This window comes from Amphiura filiformis, chromosome 9 (genome assembly GCF_039555335.1).
Source record: "Amphiura filiformis chromosome 9, Afil_fr2py, whole genome shotgun sequence".
NCBI classification, from domain to species: domain Eukaryota; kingdom Metazoa; phylum Echinodermata; class Ophiuroidea; order Amphilepidida; family Amphiuridae; genus Amphiura; species Amphiura filiformis.
The window spans coordinates 31,510,710-31,535,961 of record NC_092636.1 but is presented as its reverse complement, the minus strand read 5'-3'; the positions used below and the strand labels follow the sequence as shown (position 1 = coordinate 31,535,961).

General features: G+C 37.0%; 2 protein-coding genes across 2 annotated transcripts in view; both read right to left on the bottom strand.

Annotated features, from left to right (window-relative positions):
* The window catches only part of LOC140160864 (xaa-Pro aminopeptidase 3-like), a 122,977-nt gene that overhangs the window by 41,698 nt on the left and 56,027 nt on the right, over positions 1 to 25,252 (bottom strand). The gene's annotated exons all lie outside the window — the stretch shown is intronic.
* Positions 9,464 to 25,192, bottom strand: LOC140160865 (multifunctional protein ADE2-like). The gene is made up of 8 exons (XM_072184188.1): positions 24,981 to 25,192; positions 22,216 to 22,404; positions 21,418 to 21,596; positions 18,975 to 19,179; positions 17,240 to 17,409; positions 15,855 to 16,032; positions 14,197 to 14,355; positions 9,464 to 10,772 (listed from the first exon to the last, which is right to left on the bottom strand). The coding sequence occupies exons 1-8, from the start codon at positions 24,991 to 24,993 to the stop codon at positions 10,591 to 10,593; spliced, it is 1,275 nt and encodes a 424-aa protein (XP_072040289.1). The 5' UTR covers positions 24,994 to 25,192; the 3' UTR covers positions 9,464 to 10,590.

Here is a 25,252-nt window from a genome sequence, read left to right as displayed (position 1 = left end):
ACGGAAAATGCAATTTGAACGCGAATTAGGCTAAATAGTGTATATTTAAATTTTTCGCCAAAATGTGGAAACAAATTCCAATTTTTTGTGTTTACCCAGTAAAACTGATCATGTAGAAGACATTGGCAACAAAAAAATTGAAATTTGGACAATCACTAATTTCAAAATGCCGATATCACGGAAAATGCAATTTGAACACGAATTAGGCTAAATAGTGTATATTTAAATTTTTCGCCAAAATGTGGAAACAAATTCCAATTTTTTGTGTTTACCCAGTAAAACTGATCATGTAGAAGACATTGGCAACAAAAAAATTGAAATTTGGACAATCACTAATTTCAAAATGCCGATATCACGGAAAATGCAATTTGAACACGAATTAGGCGAAATAGGGTTGCTTGAATTTTTGACCAAAATGTGGAAACAAATTCCAATTTTTTTGTGTTTACCCAGTAGAACTAATCATGTAGAAGGCATTGGCAACAAAAAAATTAAATTTGTGCAATCACTAATTTCAAAATGCCGATATCACGGAAAATGCAATTTGAACGCGAATTAGGCTAAATAGGGTGTACTTGAATTTTTCGCCAAAATGTGGAAACAAATTCCAATTTTTTTGTGTTTACCCAGTAGAACTAATCATGTAGAAGGCATTGGCAAAAAAAAAATTAAATTTGTGCAATCACTAATTTCAAAATGCCGATATCACGGAAAATGCAATTTGAACGCAAATTAGGCGAAATAGGGTATACTGACATTTTTCGCCAAAATGTGGAAACAAATTCCTATTTGTTTGTGTTTACCCATGCAGTAGAACTAATCATGTAGAAGGCATTGGCAAAAAGAAAATTAAATTTGTGCAATCACTAATTTCAAAATGCCGATATCACGGAAAATGCAATTTGAACGCAAATTAGGCGAAATAGGGTATATTTAAATTTTTCGCCAAAATGTGGAAACAAATTCCAATTTTTTTGTGTTTACCCAGTAGAACTAATCATGTAGAAGGCATTGGCAAAAAGAAAATTAAATTTGTGCAATCACTAATTTCAAAATGCCGATATCACGGAAAATGCAATTTGAACGCAAATTAGGCGAAATAGGGTATATTTAAATTTTTCGCCAAAATGTGGAAACAAATTCCAATTTTTTTGTGTTTACCCAGCTAGAACTAATCATGTCAGGAAAAATTATGTCGGAAACAATCTTGTAGGCCTTTTAAATAATTTGTTTTATGTGTATTTTTTTTATTAATCATGTAACTGCCACATCCCATGCTAAATGCTATGTCTTTTCAACAATTTTAAAGTGAATAGGCCAACAATTTGGTTTCCGACACCGTTTTTCTTTCGAATTTCGGTTGATGCATGCACATTAAAAAAATAGGCCTATATTTTTACGCTTATGAGATGGTTTCCATCATTTTTCGAATGGTGCATGCACATTATTATTTTTCATTAACCATCTAACTGCTATGACAGGCTGTCTTCTGAAGGTATTTAGTTAACTCCGTTGCTCTATGGTGAAAAGGAATTTAAGCCTACAAGATTGTTTCAGACATTGTTTTTGGGGCGCCCGCTACGGCGGCGGCCCCATTATTAGGCTTGACTTTGCAAAAAGCTTCTAATTTCGGTCTTGCTAGATTTACTTCGCAATTGTTTTGCTAAAATTATGCCCAGCTCAGAAATAAAACCACAATTTGCTTGGATTTTATTTTATTATTGTTTTCTGATATGCATGGGATAAAATCTTGTGCGTATATTCTTTGTTTAAAATACAAAATTAATGGACTTATAAAAACACCAAATAACCCGTGACCTTTGTACGGGCTTAAACTAGTTTACCGCCTCTTAGAACCCGATAGACGGTGACCAACATTATGGACCACAATAGCCTAATCTCAATGGCATAGTCCAATAACCTCAAATAAACAATCATAGTGCAAAAGTTGACCTAACTTGCAGAGTATGAGTTTTTGTACCCAAAGTTTCAAAGTCATTCAATGAATGTACACATGTATGTTGTATAGTTGTCCTTGTTTAATAAGCAGGCAGCAAGGTACAGTGTATGAGTAGGCATCTTATCAAGATCAAGATAGTGACATAACAATTAACATGCTTATCTTACCAAGGTCTTATCTATCTGCATGGTGTAATTGAAATTACTATACAACATGTACAGGCTGTATCAAAAAGTTTGGTACCCAGCAGTTTTGATAGTTATTGAAAAGGCTGGTTCTTCCAAATGCAATATCGGGTCCCCCTTAAAATGATAAAATGATCAGACCGTAAATCTTTTGTGACTGTTTATGACATTAATCAACAAATTATGCGGATCCAAGATGTGTCGAGGATGTTAAGTTTATGAACAAAACGTTACGTTTGTATTTTCAATTTGTTGCTACGTGTATGTTAACAAATGAAAGTTCTGTAACTTTTTTAAATTCTTCAATGTAAAGTATTCTTTTGGATATCATCAAATTGTAAATCTCTAGTCAGATTTTCAGTGTGTTAACAACTATGTATCAAAGACGTTACGTTCATGTACAAAACATTAACGTTCTTATCTTGTAAACATTGTATACCCATAGCTACTTTTATGAAGAATGAATGTTATGTAATTGTTTTTTATCCTTCATCTCTATTAGATTTTCAGTGTATTAGCAAGTAGATGATGTATATGTATCACAGACGTTATACATTCATAAAAACTTTTCTTTTGGTCAACATAGGCGTAGATCCAGATCCTCTTACTTACTTGTGTCTTCTATACTATCCATCATATACCCCCATGCATAACGAAATTCAACAATATTCAATATCCAAAGCAATATCATCACTACAATATGCCCCAAAAACAGAACTCCCCCACCCCACATAATCGCAAATTGACCGCACGACAGCTTCATTCCAATTCAATTTATTTCATCCAAAACGGTCCTGTGATACACCTTCCCCAATCAAACACATTTGCATTTGACCATCTTCTACTCTTCCCTAGAAAAAATCATTATAATATCAAATCTAAACACCATGCCATGGAATTCACCATATCACGTCCAAGCTCACATTGGGCGCCCCATTCCTTTTTTAAAGGAATTTTTATTGTTCATGACTTTGGCACATTAAGGGACCGATCGTTATTTACGGCAGGGGGGGGGAATGGGTGTTTTGGCAAAAATATCGACAACAAATTTCGTGTTCCCCCCTCGCGTCCGCTCAAAATTTTCGCGTTCCCCTTGTTTTCCCAATTTTCTCCATTTAAAATTTAACAATCCCCCTCCTGGTTCAACTAAAATTTCAGGTTCCCCCTCAAGACCACAAAAAATTTCGTGTTCCCCCTAAATTTACCCATTCCCCCCCTGCCATAAATAACGATCACTCCCTAATATTTCTTTAACCATATTATTATTAACCATGCATATAGGCAATTCTCGCTATTCGCAATAAGGGCGCCGCCAGCGGTTTGCGATGTATCATGGGAAAAATCGTGATGTATCATGGGGGTGAATATAGTACATTGACAATATTTTTTAGTTTGTCAATATAACGCTATTACACGCAAATCGATAGAGAAAAAATTAATTGTGCACATTTCAAATCACATTATTAAGTATTATTGAGTATCGATTCGCGTGTAACACCTTTATTTTGACAAACTAAAAAATATTGTCACGTGTTCCTATGTAATAGCATGGTAATATTCGTATTGCGCGGACTTGATGTCGACCTTTTCCCATGATACATCACGATTTTTCCCATGATACATCGCAAACCGCTGGCGGCGCCCTTATTGCGAATAGCGAGAATTGCTATACATACCCAGTAGTGTCTTCTAGGATCTAGTTGACATTGCACTAAAATGTTTTAATTTCAGTTTTGGAAAACAGGAACAAAACCATGTGATCCTCCTGGGGATACAGTCAACATTTAGAGCCAAATTTTTGGAAGGCCATTTTGGGGTCATCCGAGGTCAAATTACCAAAAACTCATATGGGCATGAAACTTGGATGGCACAGTTAACATTTAGAGCCACATATTGGAAAGTCATTATATGGGTCATCTGAGGTTAAATTACTAAAAACTGTCGTATGGGCATGAAACTTGATGGGTACAGTCAACATTTTGAGCCACATTTTTGTAAGGCCATTTTGGGGTCAAATTACTAAAAACTGTTGTATGGTAATGAAACTTGGTGGGGTACAGTCAACATTTAGAGCCAAATTTTTGGAAGGTTTTGTGGTAATCCGGGGTCACACATGAGTCATCTAAGGTCAAATTACTAAAAACTGTCGTATTGGCATGAAACGTGGCTGGTACAGTCAACATTTAGAAGCAAAATTTTGGAAGGTCATCCGGGGTCACCCGAGGCCGAATTACTAAAAACTGGTGTATGTGCATGAAACGTGGTAGGTGCAGTCAACATTTAGAGCCAAATTTTGGGAAGGTCATTTTGGGGTCATCTGAGGTCAAATGACTAAAACCTGGTATATGGGCATGAAACGTGGTAGGTTCAGTCAACATTTAGAGCCAAATTTTGGGAAGGTCATTTTGGGGTCATCCGGGGTCACTCAGTGGTCAAATTACTCAAAACTGTCACATGGACACCAAACTTGGTAGGTACAGTCAATATTTAGAACCAAATTTGGGAAGGTCATTTTGGGGTCACCAGGGGTCATCTGAGGTCAAATTAGTAAAAACTATGGGTATAAAATTGGCCGATACAGTCACCATTAGCCAGGTAACTGCAACAGCCGAAAACCGCCAAATACCGGTAATCGCCTAGTAATAATAATTATAGTTTCTTGTACTTCTTACTACTACCATAGATGAACTCCTGGATGGGGCAGCTTTAATTAGCATGAGGCCGCATCGATATGTAATTAGCGTATTGTTATTTAAATTTGTGCCCAGACGTATTGAGGGCGACAGTCATGTTATCCAGACAGAGAATGGCTGCATATGCCGGGCATGTCAATTTGTTGAGTGAAGGCTGATAATCACCTTTCTCATAGGTAATAAGCTAGTATATTTCGTGTACCAGTTGGTTATAACAAAAAATTAGTATCATACACGTATTAAATATATTAAATGTATAAACTTTGAAATTTACATGAATTTGAAGAGCAGAGCTTCGAAATCTAGCTAAGTCAGGTGATGTGAAATTCTGCTGCGTGACCCCCTCTGCGTGGTAGAATTATATTCATAAAACATTGAATTTAACTGATAGGCCTATCATGGGCAGCCAACCACGATTTATCAGCATTTAAAATAGATGTTAATTAACAAAGATAACTAATAAAGAGTACAAATGGCAATTAACTAGTAAACAAGCCTGAAATCTTAAAATGTTGCCACGTGATTTCCCGAACACATGATATGTCAACATGTGACCACTATTCAGATTGACTGTAAATATTTGGAGTATTGTTGCACGGCTTGCACAAACACTGCATTTCTTTACCTCCGTATAAAATCAATAATTCATGCTGGGAGCTAAGTAACATTCTGTCTGCTTAGTGTAGATTGGTATTTTATTTTACTTGAGAGCATAATAGAAATACATAAGACGAATAAGGCGACATGATGGAAGGTCAGGTCGGGTATCAAAGGTTATTATAACTTCAAATACTACTTGTATTTCACACCTTGCCTCTGTCACATATTTCCTTCATATTATTGACAGCAAGTCCTAATTTTGACTTTGCTATTGCAAAATGTCATTTCATATCAAACTAGTAGACTTTCTTTGAAAACATATCACTGGTGCCTGATGGGAATACCCGTCCGCCATTTCATTAAACTGGATCGTTTTCACTTGGTTTGTGCCCAGATGTATTGGGGGCGCGCTATACTCTCATTGAACAGGCAAAGTTCGCAAAACTAACAACGTTATTTGCCAATATCAATTAACATGATCCAAGGGGTCGAACATGAATTATTCATATCGGATCGATAACTGGCCTCACTTTCTAGCTAGTAAACCAGCTGAATTTTTCATAGGTTTTATGCTGCTAATAGAACAACCGTGAATTTAGTGTCACCCCTTGCTACTACCTCAGTTTGCAAATCGTTAGAACTCTGGCCTTTTATAAGTTGTAGGGATTATATACTGCAAATGGAGCAATATATTTTTGGGAGAAATTAAATCATTATGATCAATAGATATACAAAAAAATACAAGTTCAAACAGGACTTGAAAGTTTTTCAGATTTTATTCAAATGTGGTGGCCAGTGTGCGTTTATATTTTTGCAAACACTTTCATAGCAATTTGTTTCGCCATATTCAAAACCAAACAGTCTTTCACAATATAACCAAATGGCCCCCCCCCCCCACCCATTGACTCGTCCAACCCACACAAGGTTCTGAACAATATACAACCAGCTACAACACACAGGAAGTCCAAACAATACCACTCTCCATCTCACGCCAATCGGCTAAGAATTGCACAACATGAGAACAGCAAAAGCCGAGAACCGCGAAAGCCGAGAACCACTCTAGTTTAATAAGTATGTTTTCTTCACTTTTTACGGACCCCCTAGGACCCCGGAGTAATGCACCCTTGTCAGCGGCACTGGTAATACAAATTGACAGAAAATTAAAGAAACATAAAAGCACATCTAAGTTACAATATTCATTTTAGTTTAATTCACAATCACTGTGCATTTCATTGATGACAATACTGTTGTAGCTGCATTGATGATTTAATGATTATTTATTAAATTACATTTTTTTCCCAGTTAATTCAAAAGTACACCGATTTATAACATCGCATTTGAAAAATAAAGATATACAGACACAGGCAATTTGTTTTGGAAACAAGTAACAGAATTCAGAACACAAAATAAATGACCCCTTATAAGGAGTAAATATCAAAGAAAATAAATATAATGTATATGAGACAGATGTACAGTGGTGAAAAACTAAAAAAATCTATTAAATTTTGACAGGCCCTTTTTGTTGCAGATGATAGAAGTGATAACTATCTATCACAATCCAGTCCTCGAGTCCTTGGGCTCCGAGTCCTCAGCTTCCAAGTATGAGTCCTGAGTTCCAACACAGGCGATTTGACCCCAGGATAACCCTGTATGATCCAAAAATTTTTTGTTTTGCGACAGTTGCCATTCCACTACGTTTCATGAACCTGCAACAGGCTAGGGTGATTTGTCAAAATGTCAATTTTTAACAATTTGCAATAAAATTTGTATTATATCGTGAATTTCAAAAAATGAAAATTATTTTATATCAAAATGACATTCCTGGTATATTGAGAATGTTGGTGTCTGATGTGCTCTCAGGTCTCACAAAAATACTGTGCAAAGGTGGGTGACCAAGCCCTAAAACTAACATCCCAGCAAATACAAATGTTTTACAGAAAATGTTTAAATGTCGGGTTATATGAAGGGTATAAAACGCTTTAATAACATTTAACATTTTTGAAAATTTCGAAGTACAACATGTTATTTTATAATTAAAATGTTTGTCAAAAAGCATTTAACAATAACATTTCAAGATGTTATTGCAGTGTTTTATTCCATCCTGGTCTGTAACATTCAGTTTATATTGCACTGAATATACAGCATAAATAGCGCCCTCTGTTTTACTAGAGTGGTTTCTGGACCATAGCTGATAATGAGGTTCATTGAGGTTACTCTTGCTTTATTACCCTGCTGGGGCCCTTATATTGGGGTCCCACTTGGGTTCATTGAGGTTACTCTTGCTTTATTACCCTGCTGGGGCCCTTATATTGGGGTCCCACTTGGGGTTACTCTTGCTTTATTGCCCTGCTGGGCCCTTATATTGGGGTCCCACTTGGAGTGTTTAGTCGTCGTATGAGAATCTCTGGCCAATAAATGTTAATCCTCATTACAGCCTATTGACCACAACCTATGTTGTGATATTGGTAGAATTTTAAACAGATACACACAACTATTTTTGTTCACTTACGTGAGCTTTCGACACAATGACTCTGTCTTTTTCAAACTGATGTTTCCTAGGTAACAAAACATCCTACATGGTTACAACTATTCCTTTTTAAACTTGTTTTTGCATGACAAGCAATTTGTGACCAATTTTGATATAGAATTGGATCGATTGAGCCTAAATTTTATGTAGTCAAGTCTAATATTTTAAAACTCACAGCGAGACCAATAAATATTGGGCGTAAAGCATCCAATTTTATCATTATTATGTTTCGGATCCAATATTTTCACACACTTGGATTCATCAAAACATAATAATCGTTGAAATCTGAGCATTTAAAATTTTTGACCAAAAAGATAGAATTACAAATCTGTTTTAAAAGAAAATGTTCTCGGAACAATATCATGGCTGGAACCGTAAGGAGGTGTGAGTTTCGGCTGAAATTGGGGATGACGCTGTTCAGGGGTGTGCATCTCGAAAGTTAGTCTCAACTTGTTAAAACAAACCCTTCCGACTTCCCGCAATAACCTCAAAACAGATAGTGCGCAGTTATTGTGTAAATAGCTGAACCCCATAGTTCAGCTATGGTGCGGAAACTGCTCTAATCAAGAGGGCGCTATAACCTCAAAACAGATTTATTGATAGTCTCATTTATTATTGTCTAAATAGCTGAACCCCATAGTTCTGCTATAAAATAAATAATAAATTTCGGTATTTATATAGTGCCTTATCACAGAACTGAGAGTGTTCAAAGCCCATTTCGCTGCCATGGTGAATCATCACTATCAGATCGCATCAACTAGGCATTATGCAGCCAGACTGGTGCAAACCTATCCTATAACTTAGATTGTAACATCCACAGCAGCTCCCCAAATTCCATTGGGTGAAGGAAGTTTCTGATAACCAAACAACTAATCACCAATTTTGTCAAAGCTGGAGGAAACTGGAGATCCCGGAGAAAACCTGTGAGAGCGAGCATGGAATCAGGGTAAACCAAGTGCATGAGTCCTTGGGCCACGCCGGGGCTTGAACCCGGGACCTCAGTGGTGCAAGGCAAGGGAACGACCGCTGCGCCAACTGACTCTCGGCTATGGTGCAGAAACCACTCTAGTGCAACAGAGGGCGCAACTAATGCTGTATATTCAGTGCAATATAGACCTAATATTGAATGTGATTCAGTGCGATATAGACTGAATATTGAATGTGATTCAGTGCGATATAGACTGAATATGGAATGTGATTCAGTGCCATATAGACTGAATATTGAATGTGATTCAGTGCGATATAGACTGAATTAGAGACCAGATTGGTTTTTCATATAAAAATGTTGTCATAGGCTATAACCCAACATTTAAATGTTATGTTTTGACCAAAACGTTTTTTTCTTTGCTGAGATAACTTCTTATATTATTCTGTAGTGTTAGCTGATCACTTAAAAGGGCATTTCCTGATCCACAGCATCATCCCCCCACTTTTCTCAAAAAAAGTTGAGATTTTTATATCACTGGAAACCTCTGGCTACATTTTTATTTACAAAATATTTCTTGCAGATTACTTCGTTTAGCAAAGATATCGTGAAATTTTAATTTTGTTCTGGTATAGACCACTTGACATGTGACGTCATTGCCTGGCAGTATGCGCACGCATTATGGTACTTTCCATTGTTCTTTGCCCTGCAGTGTGTGTGCGCATCATAGTCTGCTCATGGCATGTGTATTTTAAATCTCCCACCACATTTCATATAGTACAAGAAAGCCATTGAACAATGAAGCGGTTCGTTCGGGCATATCGACAGACCAATCCCTCGCCTTTGTTGATAAACAATGATGTAAAGTGGTCTATACCAGAACGAAATTACAACACTTGGTCTATGGAGCAGTGTAATACACATAATCCTGCATAACTCACAAAGGCAAAATCGGAATCAACTGAAATTTTGGGAATAAGCTTTTTTCGTGGATATCTACTGAAAAATGTCATAAAAAGAGGATGCTAGGATCACGAAATACTCCTTTAATTTGTGTCATCAGATCATTGTCCAACAAAATAAGTGGTCTGCAAAATGTTTGCAATTTAGGATACTATTATTGCATACATGTACACTGGTTTCCACAAATGTGCCCGTACACTACGAATGAGCCGAAAGTCGGCAAATTGTATTAAGAAAAATGTGCGTGAAGGTCGTATTCATAGGTGCGACAAGTTTCTCATTTGATAGCATTTAAACCAATCAATAATCCTATTGCTGAAGAGGATAATAATCTTCTACCTATTTCTATAGATTCTTTAAGTAGCTCTAGTCTTTGTTTGCTTTGGCTAAATCCTGTTCATTGTATTTTGTCTAGTATGTATAACCAACAATTAACAATGCGAGTACATTCCTGAACCTCCTTGACTTGGGGATGATTTGAAATGACCGCATATTATGACTATTATAAAGCAATGTGGAAAAAGAGACAAATGTAGAACCGAAAAAGGTACCATTTTGTTGAAGGAGCAGAGTTCAACAAACCATAACCCCGCTTCTGGATATCGTTTGAAGTCAAATGATATACTATTTTAAAGATTATGATATATATTTTCTAAACACGAAATAAAACAAAATTGACCAGGGTCGACTTTATGGCTGATTCGTAGTGTTCAGTCACAAATATCCGAACAAATGATTTAATGGGCCCCGTTAGCATTGAGGGCTTCCTGGACTTTACGATCGTCATCCTTCAGTTTGATCCATGTATTGGTCTGGCGAGCACGGATAGTACTCCAGATGACATGGTCATTGAGGGACAACATCTGCGCTGCACACCATGCAGCCCCCTCTGGAGACATGACAGTACTGCAACCCAAACCTGTAGCAAAAGAAGATTATAACACATTATTGTAGGAACAAAAATTGCACCTTGTGGTATCACAGCACATATGAAATCAAGAAACTACAGTTTGTGTGTAATTACACAGCCTGTGATTGGTTAGTAAAACATAAAAGGGAGAAAAGGATTAGCAGAAAAGGGCAAACAATGTTGGTACTTACTGCGTTTACATACAAAAAGCAACAAAAAGGGGACTCGATCTTTTGTGCGTAATTATAGAGGGCCAGGGGATTCACTCTATCATTAAAAAAAATATTTGAAGAAGTCAAAGAGCCCTAGGACTAAAAACTGTGGTGTAATTCATGCCAGATACAATTTCTTTATACGACAAAAATTAATTTTTGTAATCGATCAAAAAACAAACGCTTTTATATCAATTTTAAATTTAGCCTGAATCTGTAAATATGGTACCTCTCGCCCTTTTTTAGGTCAAGGCTATTTTTACCATTATGCAGCGAACCATTGTTGAAGCTATTTCACATACATGTGGCTCAAAATATGCTAAGGTGTCATATTATAGCCATATATTTTGACATCTTTTTAAAAAAATAATAATTATGGAAATGGAATATTTGCTAGTTTAGTGGCAAGTTTAGGTAGTAAAGACATAGCATACACAATTTAAGTAAAATCCTTTCACTCTAAATAATAAAAATAATAAAAAATAGCTGTAAAAATGCCTATTTTTACACTTTTATTTGTAACATGCCAAGAGACGCCTTTTTTCAACAGCTTTTAATTTTTTTTATGGATCCTTATAGAAATTCATGTGACCTGTTTCCCAAAATAGTGCAGTAAACCAATCAAAAAACAGAAAGAGGCATTATGAATTATAAGTTAACAGATCAAAAAAGGATTTAAAAGTTTGCCTTTATGTATGTTACTATTGTCTGTCAAACTTTTGATTGATTTTGAAGTCCCTCAGTTTTTATAAACAAAGACTTGAAGCATAAACTAAAGGGTAAATCTATTGTAAATAACTTCATTTCTCCATATTATAATCAATTTGTAAGTGGCGGCCATCTTTTTTGAACATATAACAATTTTAAAATTTTTCTTGAAATGTCTGTCAAATAGTAACATACGCAAGACGGTGCTGTAATTCCTGCTAAACTAGGGTGATACAGCTAATTATGCTACATGACATAGCATTTAGCTCCACCTAGCTTTGTGGCACTATCACTTTGTGAGGAGAAGCTTTTTGATGACACAATCCATTGTTAAGTGTTGTCTGTCAAACATTTGTATAAGTAACATACATAAGATTTGTATGCGTCTGTCAAAAGTAACACATACATAATATGTTTTTAAAAAATAAAAAATCACTTGATGTTCACATTATGATGATAGTTTAGAGTTTATAAAAGTGTTTTAAAACATGTGATTTATAAACTGCATGTGATCTTTATTCAATTTCCCATCTTGAACTACTGTTTTTGCCAAATTATTATTCTGTATGTTACATTTGACAGACGTCTAGCTCACGGTGTATGGCTTCACAGACACACATATTTTATTTATAACAATTTATCCTCCATATTGTAATATTTGGACACATTTTTTCCACAATCAGTTGCTGTAGTTCCTACACCTAAATAACCACAAAATACCTTATGTAATACTTTATAAATTTTTATTTGATTGCAGAAAATCATCAAAATTGTGTCTGTCAAATATAACGACGTAAGGGCTAGAAAATTAAATTTGTGAAGTAAATGGTCTATAACTTATCTTTCTTTTAGTGTATTATGAACGATATATGTGCATACTATAATTTAAACCTGGTTGGAGACCAAAAGAAAAGAGCTGGAAAAATAATTGTGTGTTACACTTTTATGACACCTTAGCTTATTTTGAGCCATGTACAAAACATTCTAGAGAAAGAATGAGGACATATAGTGTTGAAATATCTTTTGTTGATTTCGAATGATAATGTCATTAAGTCGTAAATTTTAAGGTCAAATTCCTAAAACCAAAACAAAACATTGCGACGCAGATAATTCCCGACTTACGCAATTTCATCATCACATCAGTGTCTTTATTATTTGTTTCAAAACCATTCCCAAACGTTCGTGCTATTTATGCATAAAACGGCTAATCTATCTTTACAAAACGCGTCTTTTTTAGTAAACAAAAGGCTAAAAGATGGCATTATGAGATTTATCTTTTATCATTACACTCATCCGCTCAACTGCCACGGTGGCCGAGCGGTAAAGCGCTAGACGTCGTAATCGAAGGAAGTTTAAAATCGCTGGTTCGAGTCCCAACGAAGCCTGTGGGAACTTTTTTTCTTCAAAATTCATGATCGCACACCGAAATGAGTCACTTGTCGGTGAATCATGTATCGTATCCTTAAGCAAAGAAAGTTTCCTATTAGTTACAAAGACCTAACTTTTGAAATGATTTTGTATGTTGAAGATGCAAACTAACCACAGGGCACGCCTGCTTTTCTGCTGCATTCAGAAAGTTCAATCATCATGACAAATTGTAAACAAACCGTTTCTTATTATAAGAAAAACAAATGATCCGGAATCACTACCATTTTTGTTCAGGCATGGAGGAAAATAATTTCTAGACTACCATACCTGCCAACCTCTGGAACCCAGAAATAGGAGTCATTGCGAACGAAGGGAGCGAAGCGACCGGAGTCTCGGCCCTCACGGCCGGGGATCCACTTAAGGGCCCCTGGTGGGGGTCAAGGGGGCATAGCCCCCTGAAGCCAGAGGGTTTCTACACAAATTATACTACAGGAAACAGCATTTCAGAGGGGAAAAAGAACATATCAAAGCTCCTGGCTTGTTCTACACTTTTAATAAAAAGTGCTTCCTTCTTCCAGAAAACAAGTTTCGAGTTTCCAATACTTTTATGCACAAGAGACACTCTTAAAAAAATATTTTTTGGCTTTATTACATGACTAATATGGCTGATGTTGATATATGTGAAGCAGAAAAATAAGGCAATAATTAACCATTTTGTTGTGCTTTTTTTATAGGGCCTACATTTCATATCAATTACATGAAGTGAATAAAATTACTCTCATCTCATCTATAAAACACAGATCTTGAATAAAATCAGAAGTGAAAACAAGAAATCATGTACCATTTTGGACCAGGTCAGCTATGGGATCCCTGGGCAGACCTAATCAGGACAGCCAAATCCATTGTAGACAGATACCAGCAGGCGGTCCCATTACTGTTTTGGTGGGCCCATCAGAGTACATAGCTGTTCCAAATATGGAGTGATTACATCATGATTTCAAGTAACTTGGCAGTTACTCTTTTCAAGGCACCATGATTCATAGGGTCTTTTTTGGGTGGAGCGGTCACTGAGTTTTAGCAGTTCTCGGGTACAGTGTGTTTAAAAGGCCCTATAGTTGGGTTAACGGTGGTATTTCATAACTTGCCTGAAGGGAGACGAAGCGATGACCAGATGTCTTCAGTACCCCAGTCAGGCTTAACAGGTGGGCAGTTAATGACTGGGAATGAGGCGTTACCAGACAACACAGGTCCTAAGCCATTGCTACGTCCTGCTACTGCAATGAACACTATAGGAATACCCAAGGCTGCAAATTGAAAAGTAAAAACCTTGCTGAAATCATAACATTTGACATAATTAAACATAGCATTTTTTATTTTATTTTCTTCAAAAAACTAGTTCATAATTATTATTATATACCTCATCTAAAGATTCCCGTCATCTGATTGGTTAAAAGCGCGGGCATATGCCCGCAAAAGTAACTATTCCCCGGGCATAGTTCTGCGTGTGCTTTGTTCCCAGAGTAAACTGATATTATGCACATGTTAATGTTTTCGCGCACTATAATTACGCGGAAAATCGCAGATTGTAATATGCACTGTTCGCATTGAAACTATTCATTTCTCTTCCCAAAATCGATGCTTTTAACCAAACAGATGACAAGAATCTTAAGATTTGGTATATAAAACAAATATTGACTGCTATGAGGGGCATGGTTAAATTATAGGCCCATGGTGATCTCAAAACCATGACTATGCCCTCGACTACTCCTCGGGCAGTCATGGTTTTGAGATCACCGCTGGCCTATAATTTTAACCATGCCCCTCATAGCAGTCAATATTTGTATATGATAAAAGGCTGTGTACGCAGACTATTTCGAAGGGTTGCTATGTTGAACTGGAATTTTCCTTAATGAAATAAGGCTAGCTATGTTGAAAAATAAGGGTCGCTATTTCAAATATGAAATAAGGGTTGCTAGGACGAATCTGAAATAAGGTTTGCTCTGTCAAATGTGAAATAGGGCTAGGGATAAGGCCCAGGTCAGAGGTTAGATTTGACATAGGGAACCTTATTTCATTCAACATAACGAACCTTATTTATCTTTGACATAGCGGACCTTTGACATAGCGAATGTTATATGATATTCAAGATAGCGGACATTTAACCTAGGGCTGTAATCAAAGAGTCAACTGAAATTTGGTCAAGCTTTTTCTTGGACAACATCAACCTTTTCAACCAACGCAATGTAAATATCAACTGCAATACCAAACAATTATAGCACAAAGAATAACAAATTTAAAACAAACACACACAAACTATAATTCTCAGCAACATCTTTTTGCAAAAACCAACTACAATCCCCGAAATATGTCTTGAAACATTAAAGTGTCTTTAGGGGAAAATAAGTCCCCCCACTCCCCCGTGCAATGTTGAAACGTGCAAATGTGTTCAGCGTGTCTCCAAAGTGTCGCAACATTGAATGATGGGGGGGGGGAAGGGAAAAGTGTTAATTGGTGGCCCAGCTTTCTTCTAATTCCAAATATTCAACATTTTTATCCACATTAAAAGTACACTTTTGATTTCATTCAAGATGCCTAAAGCGTTTCAAGGACATATTTCGGGGATTGTAGGTCACACAATCCTATGTAGGAATGAGATGTCAATATTTCATGATGCGATTCAATTGGCCAATCAGAACCCCATTTCCATGTTTACTGTACACACGCTAGAACCAACATTAAGAGTGTGAAAGAATGCTGATAAATAGTATTCCTGAATTGAATTTGACACCAAATATACACTTACATTCATATTCAGCCAGGATATGCAATGTCTCTGTCGTTCCCTTATGTGCTGAAGTCACTCGGATTTCGCAGACAAAACCAAATTTCTTGCATTCATTGCGAATCTTCTCCCCATGGGCCTGGTCCCAAGCGGATCCCATCAACACAACAGCCATACCTTTTGGTTTGGGAATGAAGTCCTGTAAGGTAGTATAACAATGGGTTGGTGTGAGAAGGCTCTATCTACAATAGCATAGCATCCCATATTGTATACATTCTATAGGTCTGCCCTATCTGTTATAGCTGCCCAGTAGACATTTAATGACACCTTGTGGCTATTGCAGATGAGGCCTTCTTGCCGGGGGGGGGGGGTACTCAGTACAAATGACCATACTGGGACGTGCCGCAAACATGGGTAGCATTTTCGGCCTTCTGGTATATCAATGACCCCTTTTTCAAAGCCTATTTTGGTATATGAATGGGTCCTTTTTTCAAAATTTTCTCAATTTTTTCGGAAAACAGCCCAATTTTTCCTTAATATAGCCAAAATTTTCCCAAAATTTTGGGAAAATTTGTAAAAACTAAGACAATTTTGGTTAAAATTCGGCCGAAAATTTTGACTTTTGGTATATCAATGGGTCCAAATTTCTTGAAAAATTGGTATATTTATGGGTCCACTTCCAAAATCTCAGCGGCACGTCCCTACCAAAACCAAAGTTGAGAACCCCCCCCGGGCCTTCTTGTACCAAACCTACAGATTTGACACTTCTATTTGCATGTAGTGGCCATTAAAAGCACAAGCCTTCAAATAATTCTCCACCTATGAAGGGGCAGGTCTGATGCAATGGTGAAACAGTGGTTGATCATAGATGGAACATTGCTGTACTTTTAGTTGCAGAATACAATGTTCAATGCTCATGAAACATCAAAACATGTAGCATGTCTTGGACTCAGGGATGTTCTTTTTCTTTCAGTACTGTCCCTGTGCTTGTTTTCTGGTTCTTGGATATGCTGGGTTAGGCCTGACGTTGCTCCAGCTTTGGCCCCCAGACACCTTAATCCATTGTGTTTTGTCATTAAAAAAAATGTTTTCCATTTCTCTATTGTTCCTATGTATATTTCCTTGATGCTTTTGATGTATTGTGCAATCATATGACCTATGTTTTAAATGGTTTTTTTATTTTATTTTATTGTTCTTGTTGTAAGTTGTTGTAATGTGTGCAATCGTATGATACAATGTTTTATATGCCGTTTTTATTGTGTATTATATATGGCTTTTGTGCCACCTGGGAACCAAGGGAGAACAGTGCCAACAGTGCCAGTGCATTGATTGCCCCAGGTTAAATAATAAATAAATAAATATATAAATAAATAAGAGCTTCAAAGAAAAAGTGTGAGAAAACTCACATCTAATTTCTGCGAAACCCACTGGAAGTTGCGTTTGACTAGTTCCAATCCTTCCTTGGTAATGTCCTTCATCTCTCTGTAGACCTGCTTGTCCACCATCAGGCGACGATCACCAGATGGCCACAGTCTCCAGGAATCACTGTCGATGATGTCAGCAAGAACGATCTCACCTACAGACGATAAATGGCAATATAATTTTAACCCCATGGGTATTGTAAACTACCTCCTTTCATAATAGAGACTGGCCGATGAAAATGGTAGTTTCTGAATCGGGCCCATTATTAGCTTATCGGTGGTGATCGGCATCATCCAATTTTTCCTTCATCCGCCGATGTAATGCACCGATCACCCAGTTCCATGAAACTAATTGTTGAACCTTAACAAGTATTCATTTATTAGTAAATTTTCTCAAATTTTGAAAATTAGACTATGCAAATCATTGCTTGACGGCGAAACTGATAAAATTGCATCATAAAATTACACTAGTTAAGGTATCTGGAATGAGTGTTTTGAGCGTTTCAATGGTATTTTTGTGGGACATGAGAGCACATCAGACATATCGAATTGCATTCTGAATACGAAGAATGTCCGGCGAGTCAATGCGCCGCGCCTTGGCGCTGAAAAGTTTTGGCAACACTGTGCACAGTTGGTAAGTGGACTACGGAGAAGTCTACTCAGGACCCCGCACGCATAGCTTTTAAAATGAGATTTAGTGCTACACGCTAGTGCATTTTTTTTTGAATGATAAAGCATCGTAGTGTCCAAGAAAGATTACATTTTCGGCACAAACAATTGGCAATCATTTCAAACAAAATGTCAAAAATAAATACTCCAAGAACTGTATCACATCGTTCGCTCTGAATACCGATCTGTTGAAACAGTGTGCAACGGCTCTGCGAACGAAATAGCGGGACAATCGACTCTACTTGTAGATCTAGAACACGTCACTGGGAATTCCCCATGTGCAGAAATTTTACTGTCCGATTAGCGATTTCATATCGGTATACCAGAGAAAAGATCATCATTTAACTAATTTTCATGTCATGCCGAGTAAATATTGAGTTTCCTCAACACATTGAGTTTCCTCAACACATAAAAAGTCAACTTTTTGTACTCCTTACTTACGGTAATGTTTTAATGTAGGACAAAATAGCGGTAAATTAGTAGCACACATCAACATTTGTGGTGCTGAATTTTGCACCAATTGGCACTACTCACAACATTTACATTGTCACGTCGTGTGATCGTAATTTTTCAGAACTTTGCAAGTTTCTAAGGATTTGAGCATATTTTTAGTATAGGTCAGGGTTAGGGTTTAGGTTAGGGGTTTTAGGAGGTGATGGTTAGAAATAGTTAAACCGGAGCAAGAACTACATTTGCGTATGGCATGTTACTTGGGGTGGCGTTCTTGTTTTTAAAAAAACCATCGTAAAAAAAAATTACTTGATCCAGTGGGAATAACACGAAAAAAACTGGCAATTTTACTAATGCATGAGCATGCTGGGGCTTTGAGATTTAATTATTAAATCAAGATGACCTTAGCACTATACTATATAGATCATCGATTGATATTTGAATCTGTGGAAAGGCTTGAAAATGAGGGAGATTCGTAAAATTCTTTTATTTCAAGAACGGAATGGTCAATTGTCAAAATTCAAAAAGTATGTGATAGTATAACCTAAACAATTACGTTTCCGACGATATAGTTCTTTCAGGGACACCCTGTACAACCTACCTGTTGAATTTATCCCAAATTCAATCTTCATGTCAATCAGACTGCAGTCGAGAGCCGACCATGCCTTTTCCAGTACCTCAAAGATGGTGACTGTCATCTTGCTCATGACATCGATCTCATGTTGACCAATGGTCACTCCACCATGGGTAAGCTCAGCTGCTATGAGTTGCTCAAATGACCATTGGGGATCACCAGCTGCATCATCCTATGGAGATAACAGAAAGTCAATACCAACCAGGAAAAGGAGAAGGGGCGTTCTTTATATCAGTTTGGGTGGGTATAGACGAATCCAACGTGCCAAGTCATGGTCAGGATTTGGTCGGCCATTACTGGGTCCCCAGTGCACCAAGCTGGTGTTGTGACTGCCCAATTGGGTGGATTAAAGCCGCTTAAAAAATTGATGTTATATTGTATTGTGTTGTAAACCTTCATCATTCTTTTGTCTGTGTGTAACACAGGTAATGGAATGCAGTTAAAAGTTCCCGCCAAGGACTCATCATTTCACATTTTAGGTGGGATATACACTACGGGGACCCAGCCATGGCTATCACTGAGGTGTAGGAATGCATGAAATTGGAATCGTCTATAGTGCTGGGAATCCGGAAAATTTACCACATTTGATAAATGAGACAACAATATATATATACTAATGGTAGGGATGACTCATTCCTTTGGACACCTTTTATGTTTACCATGCAAGAATGAACACATACATGTACACCCATCTCACTACACTGACCAATGGATTTGACTTGAGTGCACACACTGTGCATCAGTAGTACCTCATATTAGCCTGTTTGTAATTTTGGCAAAAACATGTTTTGATGAAGTCCAAATATGCACCCCTAAATATCCATCAATAAATCTATAACTTGGTCAATCAACTACCCATCTACTGTAGCCAACTTTATGATTTGAGATACCTATAGTTTTCCCTCCAAAGCAAGCTAAAGTGAAATATACAGGTTATTTGTATAAAAGAGTGATTTTAATGTAAATTTTCTCCAAATTCCAAGATATATATTAGGTGAGTAATAATATATATATATTTATCTAATTCCATGTGCAATTTCATAAAATTTTTATTACTATTTAGGGGTGCATATTGGATGATGAAATTTAGACCCTCTTTAATCGGATTCAGAATTATGCAGTACCGTAGGCCTATGCACAATGTACTCTGCAATGACCATGGTAATATCTTAAAATTGCACATGAAATTGGTTCAATATTGTTATTATAATAAACAAAACTTGACTCATCCAATATAACTTGGAATTTAGAGAACATTTGCAGTAAAATCTAATTTTGATGCAGATATACTGTAGCTTTTACTTCAGCTAGCAGTCATTAACAGTCACATAGTTCATATGCCTAATACTCCATGGGAAACTGAGCACATGGATGAGTCTCATGTGTAAAAAGTTTATCACCAAATTTTGACAACTTGTAATTTTGACAACATGTAATTAAGTTGATCTGTAGTGACAAATTTTTATGCAAGGTTTCCGAATTTTGCCCTTTTTTGGGACTTGGATGCAAAATTCGGAAACCTCGCACAAAAAATCGTCACTACAAATCAACTTTATTACATGTTTTGTGACTTAAATAACAAGCTGTCAAAATTTGGTGATACATTTTTTTGTCAAATTTGTTCACAATTTTTCTTCCATGACTGCCATCTTTGATTTGTACAAAGAAATATAGAACAAAAAGGCTATTTCACAAGACCAGATCTCCGAATGCATTTATGAAAACCCGTATTTATAAATGATTTCTTCTTGTAAGTATTTGTATAAATCATGGGTTACAGAAAAGGTGTTTTTTTGAAAATACTGAATTTGAAACTGGAAACTGAAACTGACAAGTGACTTTCATACCGGAACCTTATTAAGATGTGAAGCATGTGGCTCTGAATAGATTTTTTAATTTCACATGATTGGTATGTATGTTTTCTTACGCAGGCCTTGCCGTCTAGATTTTAAAGGTGAGTGGTTAATCACTCGCTAGCATGATTCAAGGCGAGTGGTCGAATTTACACCACTTATTTGGGTATACTAGTAATCAAGCAGAACTTTGGTCTTAAAACGGTATCGATGTATTTATGTTGAAATGCGGGCATAGCGCGCTACAATTTGAGACTTTCTCCGCTGGCAAGAATAGAATCGATTGGATGCTGAATTGGCTGATTCGATGGCTGATTTTGGGAGAATCGCAGCGAGTGATATTCAGTGTCTATGGCGAGTGGAAAAACGTAACGCTCGCCTCAAACGGCAAGGCCTGCTTACGTGTAAGATGATTAATATGTTTTTTGAGCTGACAAAGCTCTTTAGCAAAACAGGACAATATTTAATATATTTTTTCATCCAAAAACAAAACAAACAAAACCCAAAACAGTGCTGGATTTTTCTGGAATACAGAGAACACATCGTATCATATTTACCTTGTAGAAAATTTCCAGTTTAGGTGGGGCAAAGCGGTGACCTTCCTTGACCCCGGGATTGCGCTTGAGGAATGACCCTGTAGCAATGCGTCTTGTCACCCACTCTATTGGGATCATGTCACAATTGAGGCATACAAAGGCTGTGTCACTGTGTTTCTTGATGAAATGTGATTTGATGCCTGGAGTGAGAAAAAGATGATAAAAATGTGATTGACAAATTGGTGAAATCATATTTTGGCTCCAAAAGCGATGACAATTTTTGTGTCAGTTCCTGTAGAACTGACACCTTCTAGTACAGGTTTGACGATCACGTGACAAATCAAATCTGTGACATCAATATTGATATCGATATCAATTTAAGGCTGTTCTACATGTAGTTCAGTTACATACCCATTGGCATTTTGGCTGTTCCATTTAATTTACATACTCAACATTTCCCTGTGCACTTACAATGTACAATGTAGTCCATGAATTGATCCTGATTTGCATTGTCGTATAGAGTTATATTTTTGTACACAACAGGGAATACTATTGTTTAACTAAATGAAGCATACTTTTGCTTTTATCTTTCTTTGTCCTTTATTAATTATAAATTAGATGATTTAATTAATATAATTCTTTGTTTCAGCGACCCATAAACATTTTTTATGCAATCGCCTGTCGTGATCGTCTGTGTTTACTTATGAACTTCCATTGCTAACACAGTGTCATGCTTCATCGAATCGGACTAGATTTTGAATGCAATGGTCTTTACCTAGAATGTGAAGCTATAGATTTCTTGAGCAACATAATACTTACCGATTTTGTCCAGATATTCAAATACTTTACAGGCTGTCGCTGTTGAAATGGCCGCTTTTCCTTCCAAGTCGTTTACCTTCTGTGCATTGTTGGCAGAGATACGATCTTTGGACTGGAGTAACACCTGATTGTTGGGCAGTTCATACACAATCTTGGTCTTGCCTTCATTCAGTTTTTTCCCTGGAGCATCTAAAAAAAAAAAAAAGAAGTAACTAGACAATTCACTAACTAGACACTATTATTGTGTAAAATTTTAGTTTGAAAAAGCCTAAAATTTGCAAAAAGACAGCCCAATTGAAGCCATTTGTGGACAAGTTTAGACTTTTATTGTCTGAATTATTGTTTTATAATTATGTACCCATAAAAGTTGCGCAGGCAGGGGGTGTCTGAGGGGGATGTTCCCCCTCAGAAATGAGAAAATTTTGTAAAATTAAGACCTAATTGAAGCCATTTGGTCGACTATTTTTGCACTATATTATTGTGTAAAATTTTATGTTTGAAAAGGCGAAAATTTGCGTAAATGACGGCCCAAATGAAGTCATTCGTGGACAAGTTTTGACCTTTATAAATTATCCGATATTGCTTTAGATGTAAACATAAAGTTGCGTACGCAGGGGGTGGCTGAGGGGGGATGTGCCCCCTCAGAAGTGAGAAACTTTTGCAAAATGAAGACCTAATTGAAGCCATTTGGTGGACCATTTTGGCACTATTACCATATACCGTATTGTGTAAAATTTTAGTTTGAAAAAGCCGAAAATATCACATTTATGAAATGATAGGCCAATTGAAGCCACTTTTTTCACTGTTATTGTATGAATTATTGGTTTAAACATCAAGTGGTGGGTGTTAAATACAGACACGAAAACGGGCACTTTGTGTGTATGTATGCAGGGGGTGTCTGAGTCTAAGTCTAAGTTTGGAAATTTTTCAAAATGACCGTCCAATTGAAGCCATTTGGTGCACCATTTGTACACTATTATATCATTGCTTTTTAAAACAAAAAAGGGCCCGAACTCAATTTGTAAAATTTTAAATGTTACACTGACACTTTAATCTACGCCTAAGACTTGAGATTCGCAATTAAAGCACGCGTGGATCGATGTTGAATTGAAGTCATCACGGAGTCCGTCGTAATAGGCCTACTGACTTTGGTGACAAAAGCGTGTGGACGGGCCCTACATATCGGCGGGCCTGCCGTAATTTTCACATGCTTTTGGGCAGAGGACCCGCCTTCAAGCAAAATAATCACAGACCTATATAGATTGACCCGACTGCGATTTAGGCATGGCCCTATATGTGTAATTTAACCTTTTCCTTCTTTTCTCTCCTTTTTCCTCTTTCTCTTCTCTTCTCTCCTTTTTCTTTTTTTTTTTTTGGGAGGGGGGGCCTGGGCCCACCCCCCCTCCTGAATCCAGCGCCTGTTGCCACCCATGAACATGAATGATGAATGTCCTGATGACACACTGAGTGGATATGCATCCAGATATATTAAAAGGGCATTTCGTGATCCACAGCATCATCCCCCCCACTTTTCTCAAAAAAAGTTTCAGGGCCCCCCCCTTAGGAGGGTCAAAATTTTCAGGGCCCCCTTTTGCATCAGGCCCCCCCCTTACAAGTGTTTGTGAACGGTCCCTATCACTGGAATTTGAAAACCTACAAAACATTTCTTGCAGCATGCAGATTAATTTGTTTAGTGAAATTTTATTTCGTTCTGGTATACCAGAATTCCCCACACAGACCGAAATAAATTACAAACAACACACTGATTCATCTGGAGCAGTGTAATATACACATATAATCATCATGCATAAAACTCGCAAAAGCAAACGCAAAATCGGAATCAACTGAAATTTTCGGAATAAACTTTTTTCGTGGATATAATCTATACTGAAAAATGTCATAAAAAGAGGATGCTACATGTAGGTCAGATCACGAAATACTCCTTTAAGTATTTAATAACACTAAAACAGCAATAGAAATTAACATGATCATCTCATCATCATGATGCATGATGATTGAATGAGCCTCCTGAATCATTCATCATTGCACGACTTTCGTATTCGGCGAGGAGGACGATTTCGACCTCCTCGTTTGTTTACAAACAGAGAGGTAGACAAAGGGGCCTGTCAAACCTGTTCCGCTTGTCCAAATACTCAAGTATCAAAAGGATGGTCCACAATTCAGTATCGAAGTTACGTAATGTTACTATGTCAACGGGATCACGCGCTAGAGTAATGAACCACGATCGAAATGATCACCACATAAAGTATATGGCACTCGAAGGCATACCAAAGTAGCGTGATCCGGTAACCAAGAGAATTACGTAACCACTTCGATGCTGAATAGAGACTAAATCAGTGATTCACGCGGGGATTCACGCAACATGAATAGGGGATTAAAAACTGTGAAGTAGCACCATGTGCTTCTATTGTCCAATTTGCCATCAAGATTTGAATGAAAACAGTTCAGACCCAGTACGATAATGTCAGAAATTAATAATTTGTTCTGGGTCTGATTATTCGGACTACATTGCACCACCACATTCATGTCATTTTGACCGAATTGGCCTATCATACCATCATCCTGCCATATAATTTTGATAAAAAATGAAAATGGTATAACTTAAAGAAATAAATCATCACTATCAGCCATGCAGCGCTTTATTTTTTTTTATCATGTACGTACGTATGCAATGCCTAAAATGTATATAGCTCATGGATGAGCTTTACAACCATTTCAAGATTTACAGCATACAAATTACTTACCACCTGATGACATTTTGATTTGTTTAATGTTTGGTTGGTATTAAAGCTTTTACAAAAACAATCCTCTGTCAGTTCTGTTCACACTGTTGTCTGTTACACTCTTGCGATATGGTGGCTGCTTGAAATGGGCAAATGAAATGGAAATGTTTTAAAATATTCACTAGATTGATTTCAAAGAAACGACACTGTAGACTGTACCCGGGCACTCATGCACTGCACTTTCACAGTTCATACACATGCACAACGCACTAGTGGGCACATGGTCAAAATCC